At 42.7% G+C, this 14,149-nt stretch overlaps 1 protein-coding gene across 1 annotated transcript; it reads right to left on the bottom strand.

Moving 5' to 3' along the window:
- Positions 1-4,169: 4,169 nt before the first annotated feature.
- Positions 4,170-13,886, bottom strand: LOC733083 (eIF2B-beta protein). Its single transcript, NM_001044187.1, is given in 10 exon segments — positions 4,170-4,278; positions 5,345-5,431; positions 6,383-6,483; positions 7,310-7,408; positions 8,068-8,163; positions 9,689-9,865; positions 11,285-11,410; positions 12,020-12,152; positions 13,109-13,192; positions 13,781-13,886. Coding segments are annotated over 10 exon segments (1,062 nt in total). The 5' UTR covers positions 13,867-13,886; the 3' UTR covers positions 4,170-4,205.
- Between the last annotated feature and the right edge of the window lie 263 nt (positions 13,887-14,149).

Raw genomic sequence — 14,149 nt, 5'->3', positions numbered from 1 at the left:
TTTTATTGTATTACTGAGAAGTGAGAACGCGTGGGAATAACATAACGTTGCGGTAATTATATTTTCATGGTTATCGGAACCATTTAAAAATTCATTAGGCATAGTAACAGAAACAATAATTACGCAGACTTTATGATTTTAATCTGAGTGAACACAGAAAATTGTTTTTACGTGTTCACACATCCCGGAGATTTTAAATTCGTTTTTAAGTCCAACATTGGGATGAAAAACTGCGAAGCAGTGATGCAACTGGTCTTAGGTGTAAGACAGCTTCAAAGTAGTCTATGGCATTTAAATTGTGATATTTGTAGGGTCAAATAACCATTTAACACCAGTCAGGACTGTTAGGAAAACTTACTATATATTTAGACTAATATTATAAAGCTGAAGAGTTTGTTTGTTTGTTTGTTTGAACGCGCTAATCTCAGGAACTACTGGTCCGATTTGAAAAATTCTTTCAGTGTTAGCTAGCCCATTTATTGAGGAAGGCTATAATAGGCTATATAACATCACGGTGAGATCAATACAAGTGGAGCACCAATAAAGAATGTTTCAAAATAGAAGTTTACTTTAAATAGCTCCTTAGCATTCTATAATTCAAAAATATTTTCACTTTCTACGTAAAAGAAGTGGGAGGTAAAATTTAGCGTTATACCTAACAAAGTAACTATTCCACGCAGACGGAGTCGCGGGCAAAAGCTAGTTAGATATATTACAATAAATAAATAAAATCATTTATTGCTTTTGACACAGATTTAGATCATTACAAGTACATAGGTAAATGACAGAAAAAAAATGCAAAATGATTTGGCTCAGCTAAGGCTGTTCAAAGTTGAGGCATCGAACTGCGCTGATTTTCAATCATTCTCGTTTCTCTTTGGGTTATTGGGGAATTAATACGTCATGGTTAATGACAGACTCTCCGCCCCCAAGGGCGGGACTGTCATTTACTATAGGAGGGCCCTGCACGTTGTCCCTCTCGATACTCCCTCGCTCTTGCATATCGAGGCGTCAGTGTGCCGTATCGCGCTGACGGGACACCAGCCGATCGTCATCGCATCCGTCTACCTCCCCCCTGACAAACCCCTCCTGAGCAGTGACCTCGAGACACTGCTCGGTGTGGGTGACGCAGTCATTCTGGCAGGCGATCTAAATTGCCACCACACTAGGTGGAACTGCCATCGCACGAATGTGAACGGTAGGCGTCTCGACGCGTTCATAGACGACCTCACATTCGAAATATTCAGCCCCCCGACCCCCACGTGTTATCCGTACAACGCCGCGCGTCGTCCGCACAATAGATCTGGCACTGCTCAGGAACGTAACTCTACGCTTGCACTCCATCGAGGCACTGTCAGAACTCGACTCAGACCACCGACCTGTCGTCATGCAGCTCGGTCGCCCACTCAACCAGGAAACAGTTACGAGGACCATGGTGGATTGGAAGAAGCTGGGCACGTGCTTAGCTGATGCCGCTCCACCAATCCTCCCCTGCGGCCCGGATTCAACTCCATCCCCCGAGGACACAGTCGAATCCATAAATATCCTTACCGAACACGTCTCGACCGCGATCATGAGGTCTTCGAAACAAGTCGTGTGGAGGACTGCTTCCACCGCATCAGACTTTCCCTCGAGCTTAGAGATCTCTTAAGAGTCAGGCACGTGGCAATCCGGGCCTACCATCGATATTCCACGGATTCAAACCGGATTCGGATGCGTCGTCTACAGCGGGAGGTGAAATCCCGCCTAAGCGACGCCCGAAATGAGAATTGGGATAGTTACTTAGAAGAACTCGCGCCCACTCACCAAGCGTACTGGCGACTAGCTAGGACCCTCAAGTCCGAAACTATCGTCACTATGCCGCCTCTAGTACGCCCCCTCAGGCCAACCACCGGCTTACGATGACGATGACAAGGCAGGGCTGCTGGCCAATGCGTTGCAAGAGCAGTGCATCGGCCAGCACTCAATACGCGGACCCCGAACACACCGAGTTAGTCGACGGGGAGGTCGAGCGCAGAGCTTTCCTGCCGCCCTCGGACGCGTTACCCCCCATTACCACTTCCGAGGTTAAGGAGGCGATTGCTAAACTGCAACCACGGAAAGCTCCCGGCTCCGACGGCATCCGCAATCGCGCGCTAAAAATGTTACCAGCCCAACTGATAACAATGTTGGCCACCATCTTAAATGCTGCTATGACGAACTGCATCTTTCTGCAGCTTAGGTAGGAAATAAACATGTGTGCAATTCACACGTGGTAGAAGTGAAACCTTCCAAAATTAAAATACAATTATCCTAAACGTCTTAAAATTTTGTCATTAGTAAATAATTGTAAGGTAGCGCCCTCTGTGAATTGATATTTTAATTTCACGTATAATCCTAAATTAAAATTCACTACAAGAGCTTTCATACACACATTAGTATTAAAAAAATCTCACAGATGGCGCTGTATTAAATAGTATGTATATTTCTGTCTCATTCTTTTGTATTTGTGTCTCTTACCTTTCGTTTTTTCCGTTGCATCCGGTTTGAAATCACAACGATTTTTCACTTCAAAAAAAGTGGAATTAATGGCTGGATACGTGGGTGCAGGCTTAAAACGCAGCATAAACTATTAAAATACATATATAAAAACATAAACAATTAAAATAAGAAACAAGAACAAAGTATCAAAAGATGGAATCGAATACAAAACTTAAGCAGACGTAAAGCATTGGGAATTATTCATCATATTTTATTCAGATATAAGCCGCGCCAATAAAGAAACGAATCGAAAATGGCATCTGTGTACCTGCACTGACAGATGGTAGGGTCAACAGATAAAAAGAAGGTTAAAAAGAAAAAGTTGTTTATTGTAAAAAAATATAAAAAAACAAATGAGAATGTACTTTACTTTATGCCCTGGCAGAGGAGGAGATGTCTCATCTGGGATGCAACTTGCGTAGACACTTTTGCTGCCAGTCACCTAAGGCGCACAACTCGAAGGTGAAAAAACTCAAACTCAACAACAAAATCAGAACTGATATTTTTTTTGCATACAGAAGATCTATGTTCCTTACCGGTGTGCTCAGGTGGCTATCCTGCAAAATCGCGATTCAATGATTTAGACCAGTGCTTCCCAAACTTTTTGTGCCATGCCCCAAGTTTTTTTTTTTATTTTTATTCTTTTTTTATTGCCTTTGTAGGCAGACGAGCTTACGGCCCACCTGATGGTAAGTGGGTACCGTCGCCCATGGACTTCAGCAATGCCAGGAGCAGAGCCAAGCCGCTGCCTACTGCTTAATACTCTCCACAAGCCACGTGGCCCTGAGGCCTTTTCAGTTTCACAAGGACAGGTGGGCGAGCAAGGGCTCAGGTAAAAGGGGCGGGATTTGCTAACAGCTACCCGAGTGCCTCCAAGGGAGACCTAACAACTCAAGAGCAGCTGCTTCGCGAATGAATCTACTACCGGATCGAAAACGCGACCCACTGAGAAGATCCGGCGAGAAACTCAGTGGGCTGTGTATATGGGTTAGTTTACTCGCCGAGCCCTTCGTCGCAAGCGACGGGTTCGACGAGAACGGTGACCGGTGCTTGAGGTACCTAAAAGCACCGTTAGTGGATCGGACGGATCCGTAATGACGTGTATAGGGCGACGTCGACTGTTTACCATTATGTCCGCAGGATCGGGAATGTAGTTACCGGCGGCCACGATGAGAGGATTCTCATGTCGTGCCGCTTTCTCGAAGTGGGTTGAGTTAGTCAAAGCACCAATACATTGAGCGTCTTACACATTAGACCACGGACGACTTTACTCTATACCAATTCCAATCTAAAAAAATCAACCCATCTTTATTAATCTATCTATCTATCTCTATATATAAAAATGAATTGCTGTTAGTTAGTCTCGCTAAAACTCGAGAAAGGCTGGACCGATTTGACTAATTTTGGTCTTGAATTATTTGTCGAAGTCCAGAGAAGGTTTAAAAGGTAGATAAATATGAAAATGCTCGGAATTAAATAAAAATAACAATTTTGTTTTTCTTTTGACGTGTCCCCCGTCGGACGGATTCCTTTTGTTTGTTTTAAGTTTATTTCATACAAAAAGTTTAGTTTAGTTTTTTATTTATCGCTAAAGGCACTACGAAGTCTGCCGGGTCAGCTAGTCGTAAATAAAACACCTCATAATAAAATATAATTATAAATTTATTTATTTACACACCCTACAATCAAATTTGATAATCTTTAGGATCGTATATCTCTGACAGTAATCTGTAGATGTAGGACGGGCAGCTTCCTCCCCTAGAATAAAAATAATAAAACATTGTCAGTACGAGTAGCGCCATCTGTCGTTAAACAGCGAAAACTGATATCGAAAGAATTGGAACATCTCTAGAATGCTCTAGAACATTGTGGACACAGTCGAAACATTAAGACAATTTTATTTGAAGCCACGAACTGATGGCCTCGAGAAAGCGAAGAGGGGCATTATAATAGTGAAGCAGTAATGCGTTTCGGTTTGAAGGGTGGGGTAGCCGTTGTAACTATACTGCAACGGTCGAGGAACCGGGGTAAATTACCTCGAATAGGGTAAAATGAAATTTTGGGGGGTAAAAATGAAACTTTTGTGAGTAAAAAGTATATATTGAAGTGAAACTTCTTTAGAATCGTTGTGATTTCAAACTCCATGAAACGAAATGAAACGAAACGAAAAAATAAGTTTTTTTTTGCAAAATCATCACGGGGGCTATAATATGAAAGATGCTAAAAAGAAGCGATTTCGTTCTTCGCCATAGGGCAATATCAACTTACACAAAAATATTTTGGGGTAATAATTATTAAAAAAGTTCCCCGACCGCTGCTATATTGAGACCTTAGAACTTATATTTCAAGGTGGGTAGCGCATCTACATTGTAGATGTCTATGGGCTCCAGTAACCATTTAACTGTGGGCTGTGAGCTCGTCCACCCATCTTTTAAGCATTGCCTTTTTCTGGAGACGAATCCATCCGGTGGAGGGTGGAGGCGGTTGTTCACGGATATGAGCTAAACAGAGGCTCATATGAGCACCTGCTGAGTGCTGTGGACTCCTCAAGCCTCATTTGAAGAAAGACATTTGAGGAGATACTGTATAGGACAGTTCCTTACACGGCCATTTGGTGCTGTATACGGTCCTTGATGGTGATTTTGTAACCACGAAATAGGTATCTGACAGCATACGCCAGGGGACGCGCGTGGACTCCCAACTAACGTATTCAAGGGGATAGGAGCCCATGGGCATCACATGAGAAGTCTCAACTGCTACGTTGAGTCATATAGGGTTGTGGCACATCTGAACCTTGACGATGACAATAACAGCTGTCACTTACTGATTAGTTATGAATAGCGTGATGTGGTCTGGCGGAACGAAGTCGAACTTCGGAGCGAGGACCTGCAGGGAGTCTGAGCCGCAATCGCTGTTACAAAAAAAAAAAATTGCTTACGTGTGACGTCATTTGTGGTTAAACCAAAGTATGTAGCTGACGATTATTATTATTACATCGCTTAGTTCAAGCGTCAGTGGCGCTATGGGTCACCGCCCAGCCACACCGACTGGCCCGTGGTATACAATTAGCTTCAGACGTATGTATGTTAGTATGTAACGGAATCTTTGAACATGATTTTGACCCCCTTCAAAACGTCGGATTAACTCCAAATTTGGTATACTTATTAAGGATCGATGACAATTCAATATTTAAAAAAAAGATTGAAAAAATTTAAATTCAACTAAAAAATGAAAAATAAATAATAGGTTAAAAAAACTACCAAAATACGCTTTTATAGAAAATCCAACTAAAATATGGAAAATAAATTTTAATAAATTTGAATTAAAAAGAGTGTAAGAAAAAATGATTTTATTGTAAAGACCACATGTAATTTTCCTCCACGGTGTTCGATCATTGATGTCACGGACCACATTGTATGGACTACCTCCAACCGCTTCCTTGACCAGATCTGACCATCTGATCTGTCGACCCACGGCGCGACCCTAAACCAAGAGCTCCTCTAATTCACGTCTGGGCTTATATGGGTGGACGAGCTCACAGCCCACCTGGTGTTAAGTGGTTACTGGAGCCCATAGACATCTACAACGTAAACGCGTCGCCCACCTTGAGATTTAAGTTCTAAGGTCTCAGTATAGTTACAACGGCTGCCCCGCCCTTCAAACCGAAACGCATTACTGCTTCACGGCAGAAATAGACGGGGTGGTGGCACCTATCCGTGCGGACTCACAAGAGGTCCTACCACTAGTAAAACACCAGTAAACCTCTTAAAAAAAGCAAGCCTGTTCTCTTCTATGCTCTGTGGCCGCGTAGAGCACAGAAGCGTACGGACACGGCTGTTTTTTTTTTTTTTTTCGAACTTACGCGTACTCCATGGTCTGTAGCGGCGACGACAGGGAACCGAAGCTCTGGGGGTCGTAGAGATGATGGGGCAGCATCCGGTACAGAGGCGCCAATGCCACTACCTGCACAGAGACGGACCAGACTTTTTTGGTCACTGCGGCGCGAATATTAAAAGGTACACAAGTATTTACATCCATGTATGTACACAGGTTTATGTAACACTAGCGACCCGCCCTCGCTTCGCTTCGGAAACATTAAATTTTATTATTGATAGCTGCGTCTCGCGATGTTACCCACGGTTATTGTCGTACCGCGGGTGACGCCGCGGGGCGAAGCTAGTCTCAAAAATGTAGCTCAAGTTACTCCTCATATCATCAGCTACCTATCAGTGAAAGTCCCGTCAAAATCGGTCCAGCCGTTCCAGAGATTAGCCGGAACAAACAGACAGACAGACAGACAAAAATTGTAAAAAATATTATTTTGGTGTATGTACCGTATACATATTCACATGCATGTAGCAAAAAGCGGTTATTTCAATATTACAAACAGACACTCCAATTTTATTTATATGTATAGATTATTTTTTAACTACGCTTGAAAGTTTACAAAAAAATACAGGATTTTTAACTTTTTTACTTTCAAAAAGTTTTTTTAAAGATTAATTTAGATCTATGGATGGAAATTTACTTCTACACCAAAAAAAGGGCTTAACACAAATTAAAAAAAATATTTTAAAAAAAACCTACCTCTGGATTTCGGCTTGACAATATTTTTTGGGAACACCCTGTATATGAATGTATTGCGTGAAAGACGATATGTGTAAGAGGGGAGTGAGCGAAGAAATGGTATATGATAGAGGAGTGTGGAAGGAGAAGACATGTTACGCCGACTCCAGGTAACTAGGAGAAGGGTAGGAGAATGATGGTGATGATGATGATGATGATTTACCGGTATTTTGTAGTATTTAGCGGCGAGGGTGACGGAATGGAGGCCCGCGTCCCCAAGGACCGCGCCGCCCCCCATCGCAGCCTGCACCTCGACCACCACCTGATCCCCGACACACGGAGACATGATTGAGACTGGTGGACTGGTGGTAGGACCTCTTGTGAGTCCGCACGAGTAGGTACCACCGCCCCGCCTATTTCTGCCGTTTGCCGTTGCAGCAGTAATGCGTTTCGGTTTGAAGGGTGGGGCAGCCGTTGTCACTATACTGAGACCTTAGAACTTACATCTCAAGGTTGTAAATGTCTATGGGCTCAAGTAACCACTTGACACCAGGTGGGCTCTGAGTTCGTCCACCCATCTAAGCAATTAAAAAAAAAAGATATCGATTTATAAAATATTTCACAGTTTTCAGTATATTTTAATAGTTTTTATTTAAAACTATTTAATATTCACAGGTCATCGTGGTCTGTGGACAACATGAGGTCGTAGTTTCAAATGAATAACGTCGTGAAGCAGGTTTCAATAGAAATAGCAAGCGGGAAAAACATGTTTTTTCTCCTAACCAGCAAAGAAGTTGCACTTCTTCTACGTTACAAGCCATTTCATCATCGTCACTTTATATTACAGGCTGCACTAACATCACTTCTACCAGAAAACACCAGAAATTCGTCAATTCATAAGAGATTAGCTTCAGAAGTGAAACTTCTTTCGACGTATTTATTACCACGTTCATAATTTAAACAGATTTCAAAGTGACACACCTTGTTGACCCTGGACATCACCGCGAACACACACGAACTATTGATGACCGTGACCGAAACACCAGAATTACTCAGCCTCCGCGCCATGGCGTGACTCTGCAGGCAAAACTTTATTTAATTAAAATAAATATTCATTTGTTCTCGGTCCACCTGATGATAAAGTTGACGGAGCCCATAGACGTCACCCACTTTGACATATGTAGTCTAAGTCTCCGCTGTGTTACCACTCCCAGTACTACCAGCACTCCCACTCTCCAAACAGGAAAGCGTGACCGCGTTAAAAGGCGGCAAACAATTTGAGAGAGAGGGGGTAGGTAGAAACGGGAAAGTAGGTCTGCTCCCAACACCTTGCAGATCATCAAGTCCTACATACCCCGCGCGCCCCCTAGGTGCGGGGACCTCGTAGAGGGATCGGCCCCCGGCCCGAAAAAAAAAAACGTAGAAACGGGAAAGAGAGTAGAGGGAAGGGTGAGGGGGGGGGGTAGAAGGGGGGGGGGTATAAACGCTATAGAGGGTAGAGGGATGGGGAGAAGGTGAGGTAGAGGGAGGGAGGGAACCAAAACATAGTTATCATTGAAAAAGAGTCAACAAATAGGTGCGAAATCTCAAATTGATCGGTCATTTTGAATCCGTCAAAATATTCTGTTACAAACAAATATACACATTATTATTATTTTTTCTGAAGGAAGGATTACTGGTGGCTTTTCCAGTTTCACTAGGACAGGTGAGCGAGCAAGGGCTCAGCCAGGAGAGGCGGGATTTGCTAACAGCTGCCCGAGCGCCTTCAAAGAAGACCTAACAACTGAAGAGTAGCTGCTTCGCTAATGAATCTACTACCGGATCGGAATCGCTGAGAAGTTCCACCTTATCCCACTAGGTGGGGTCGGCACAGCTAATTTTTCTCTTCCATTCTCTTCTATCAGCCGTCATCTCAACACTCACTCCTCTCTCTCTCTCTCTCTCTCTCTCTCTCATATCGTCATTCACACACTCTATCCACGTCTTCTTCGGTCGACCTCTTCCCCCCTACCTTGCACTACCATTTCAATACATCTCCTAGTCACATGCATCTTCTCTCTACGCATCACATGTCCATAACTAAGTAGTTTAGGATACGGTTTCCGGACTCCCTACTGCTAGTGTTAGAGCTAAAGTCGCCTAATGCAAGAGTCTGATCTGATGGACCCGTAAGGACGTGTACATACAAACTAACACAAGCGTGTTAAGCCGTCGAATGGTAAGCCGTCAACGTCGCCCAAAGCACGTTATTACGGATCCTCCTGGTCCATTAACGGTGCTTTATGCACCACAAGCACCGGTCACCGTCCTCGTCGAATCCGTCGCTTGCGACGAAGGGCTCGACGAGCGAATTAACCCTCAGACACAGCCCACCGAGTTTCTCGCCGGATCTTCTCAGTGGGTCGCGTTTCCGATCCGGTGGTAGATTCTGCGAAGCACCGCTCTTGCTAGGGTCAGTGCTAGCAACACTCCGGTTTGAGCCCCGTGAGCTCACCTGCAAACGTTAGGGCGAAGCTGAAATAGCCTCTCAAGGCTATGAGCATAGGTAGGAAGAAGAAAAAAAGAGGTGTTAAGCCGATATATACACGAGAATCATCATCACCTCGCCGACGTCAGTCCCTTCCGCGACGACGACCTTGCAGTTCCTATTCTGGGTCGGCCTCAGGAACCGCTCGACCAGAGCGCTGGCCCCGAACGTGAGTAGCACCTCGTCCGCCCGCACGTGCTCGCGGGCCTGACTCGTTATGGACGACCTCATTGTCTCCAGCTCGGTTCGGAGCTGCCGACGGTAACACGGTTTATCTATATATTAATACGTGAAGCAAAAACTTTGTGTATCCCTTTTTACGAAAATTGCGCGGACGGAGGAGTATGAAATTTCCCACACTTATAGAGAATATAGAGAAGAAGTGCACAATGCTATTATTTTTTTAAATTATGGCTTAAAATACTTTAAATCAATAAAGAAAACATTACACACACTACCATGTATTTGACGCACACTCACACATACTCTTTATTTATTGTAAAACTTTTGTTATTGCTTAAACTCTGTAGTCAAACGGAGAAAAGGTTAGTATTGTTTATCTTTAATATTACGAGTATTTGTCTATGTATAGTGTAGTCTTGGCGAAATCTGTAACAATAGGACCATAATAATGTTGAAACTTATAATTTTAATTAATTATAGTCGAATTTCGACTACCGCGAGGACCACTAGTAATAGTAAATACATTACAACGATACACCCCTTTTTTTAAATTTTATTGCTTCGATGGTTGGACGAGCTCACGGCCCACCTGGTGTTAAGTGGTTACTGGATCCCATAGACATCTACAACGTAAATGCCATCACCTAACTTGAGTTAGAGTTCTAAGGTCTCAGTATAGTTACAACAGCTGCCTCGCCCTTCAAACCGAATTACTGCTTCACGACAGAAATAGGCAGGGTGGAGGTACCTACCCGCGTGGACTCAGAAGACGTCCTACCACCAGTAATTACGCAAATTGTAATTTTGCGGGTTTGATTTTTACTACACGATGGTCTTCCTTCACTGCGGAAGTCAATCGTGAACTTTTTTTTTTTTTTTTTATTGCTTAGATGTGTGGACGAGCTCACAGCCCACCTGGTGTTAAGTGGTTACTGGAGCCCATAGACATCTACAACGTAAATGCGCCACCCACCTTGAGATATAAGTTCTAAGGGTCTCAGTATAGTTACAACGGCTGCCCTACCCTTCAAACCGAAACGCATTACTGCTTCACGGTAGAAATAGGCAGGGTGGTGGTACCTATCCGCGCGGACTCTCAAGAGGTCCTACCACCAGTACCATTTGTCAAGTACGCATTTCATTAGAAAATTTGGTACCCGCCTGCGGGATCCGATCACCGTACCCAAAATACCGTTAGTGGATCGGGAGGATCCGAAATGACGAGTAGTCTATAGTTAGACCATTAGAGTAGGTACCACGACCCCACCAGTATCTGCTGCGAAGTCGTAATGGTTTTTGAAGGGTGAGGCCGTTGTCCTTAAAACTCATCTTAAAAATGGCGGTACAGACATGATGTCTATTAGCTAAGGTAACTATTCAACACCGGGCAATTATAAAGGAAAAGTTAGCACATAACTAACCGTAATGAGAATTAGGATCAATGCTCCTGACACAAGTCTATACCTTATATCAGTACAATCACCTCACCTCTGCGATGTGATCTCTTATAGGTTCCCTCAAGTCCTGATCCGTTGAAGGCACGATGCTGTGCCGGGCCGGAGTCGCCAGAACCAGACCTTGGAGACTCTCTCCTACACCCTCACCACTCTGGAACTATCCAATCAGGGATTGCTTACTATGACTCTTGTTGTCCACAAGATAAGATATACCGGGGAGAACTGGTGACATCCAATTTTTTTTATTTTATTTATTGCCCTTGTAGGCAGACGAGCATATGGCCCACCTGATGGTGAGTGGTTATCGTCGCCCATGGACTTCAGTAATGCCAGGGGCAGAGCCAAGCCGCTGCCTACCGCAATTGAATTGACTATTAAAGTAACAACATGAAGTTACATAAATTTGGACACAAAGTTGACGTGACAAAATGATTACCATAGTTTCCGGAAGATGTCTAAAATTTAGACAGTAAAATGTCTATAGCAGAGGTGGGCAAATATTTTGATAGTCGGGCCACATTGCAGATGAAAATTTGACCTCGGGCCAAACAGTTTTTTTTTTCTAATTTTAAGTATGGTAGTTGCTAAGGATGTCAATTAATTAATTGTAAAACCAACATTTTTGAATCAAAATACTTAGTTATCAAGTCATTTGAATAAAAAAATTGAAAAGAAAATTTAAGTTAGACAAAAACTAATATTTGTGTTTCAATAATTGTCATTTTTGTGGGCGCAACAAAGATTATGAAGCGTTTAATATGGATACCTGGTCTACGGAAGCTCTGTTTTCATCCCTGATGGCTCTTAAAACTCTCCTAATCATGTTGATCGCTACCAGCTCCAGTGGTAAACTTGAGCTGATACGACGAGCGGCCGCACGGAGGACTCCACAAAGTTCCCTTGAGGAAACACAAAATACCATGACTACTTCAAAATAAATTTGGCCACGTTAGTCGTAGCCTAAAGGATAAGACGTCTGGTGCATTCGTATCGAGCGTTGCAACGGTGTTCGAATCCCGCGGGCGGGTACCAATTTTTCTAATGAAATACGTACTTAACAAATGTTCGCGATTGACTTCCACGGTGAAGGAATAACATAGTGTAATAAAAATCAAACCCGCAAAATTATAATTTGCGTAATCACTGTTGGTAGGACCTCTTGGGGGTCCGCACGGGTAGGTACCACCACCCCGCCTATTTCCGCCGTGAAGCAGTAATGCGTTTCGGTTCGAAGGGTGGGGTAGCCGTTGTGACTATACTGAGATCTTAGAACTTATATCTCGAGGTGGGTGGCGCATTTACGTTGTAGATGTCTATGGGCTCTATGTACGTATTGCCCTGAATATTTCTGAATAGCCACTGCAAATGACACATCAAACACATTCAACTTTATATCATGAAATTAATTGTCCCGAATCAGTATTAAACAGTTCTGTCTAATCATAAGTCTAACATTGAGTGTGGATTAGATGAGGGTACCCTGGATCACATTTTCTTCAACGGCCTCAATATTGTATCCCCTCTTTGTGATATCCTTCCAAATGACATTCCCCGGCCTATTAATATTAATTGTTTATTAACTTTAGTCTATTCATAAACATGTAAATATTCTGTGTAAATTTTTTTCTGCGAATAATATTTATCTCTAAAGTAGTTAGTCTAACATATATTTGTTTGTGCTGCTCTTAAAACCACAGATTCACGTATGGAAAAACTGACCAAAATTTATTTGTATTTAGATTTAGTATTTTTTTTTCCTCTCTAAGCATTCTCTATTTTTGTAAATACTTTGACTTCGGCAAAATCAATCGCGAAGGCGTTGGAGCCAAATTCTTTATAAAAAAGTCTAACATACCGTGCTGTTGCATTAGACTCGCTGATAATCTTCTCCACTAGTGTTAGCGTCGCCTCCGCTATCTGCTCTGAGCCAGATAATTTACTGAAACGTAAAATTACTTTTAAATTTAAATTAGAACATTCTGATGGTGTCGCTGGTGCAGTGAATTTGATTTCTTGTAGACTATAGGTATTTAGAATTCTGAGTCTGTGCGGTTCTTGTTTCTTATATCGATCTGGCACTCGTAATGTTTTTTTGTTTTTGCCTTTGTAGACAGACGAGCATAGGGCCCACCTGATGGTAAGTGGTCACCGTCGCTCATGGACGTCAGCAATGCCAGGGGCAGAGCCAAGCCGCTGCTTACCGTAAGGTGAGATAAAAGATCTCTATGTCACCTAAGCCAGGCAAATGACATGCGGAACATATCATATATAACTCCTAGTTTGATAGTTTAATAACTTCTATGCATGTTTGCACAATACTTCCCATTACCATTGACTATGTCATTTTTTAAAAAGGTGCTGAATTACCCATTCATAGTATATTTTTATTGTTAACAGTAGACAGCCACAGCTTTCATGTGCTCTGTACTTATACAACCAACTGTATTTACTTAACAAGAAAGTAAATATTTGAGAAAAATTACACTTTAAAAGAATTGAGAAATGATAAACTTTCACTTATGCTCACTTGTTTCTTATGTCCGCTACGAATTTGCCGACTGTTTCGATGTGTTTCTCGCTTAATTCAATATCTAAAGATTCTAGAGGTGCCATTATGTTTTATTGTAATGTAAATAAAGGCAATGTTGTGAAAATAATAATAACATAACCTAAAAAACAATTGTATGCCAACCAAAACGTCAATTTTGATCTTCATGTTTCGTTTTTCAAACACAAGACAGGCGATGGAATTATGCTATAAAGCCGGCCACTGACATGCGCGCAAATATTCGTACATTGTACGAATGTTTGCGCACATGTGAAGGGCCGTCAAACATTCATTCGCAAACCTAGCGGCTGTGCAAATAGGTTCGCATACTCAATTTGCGAACCCGTT

Source organism: Bombyx mori, chromosome 24 (genome assembly GCF_030269925.1).
Source record: "Bombyx mori chromosome 24, ASM3026992v2".
In the NCBI taxonomy this organism is placed as follows: Eukaryota; Metazoa; Arthropoda; class Insecta; order Lepidoptera; family Bombycidae; genus Bombyx; species Bombyx mori.
The sequence above is the reverse complement of the archived record's forward strand: the minus strand, read 5'-3'. Positions and strand labels throughout refer to the sequence as shown.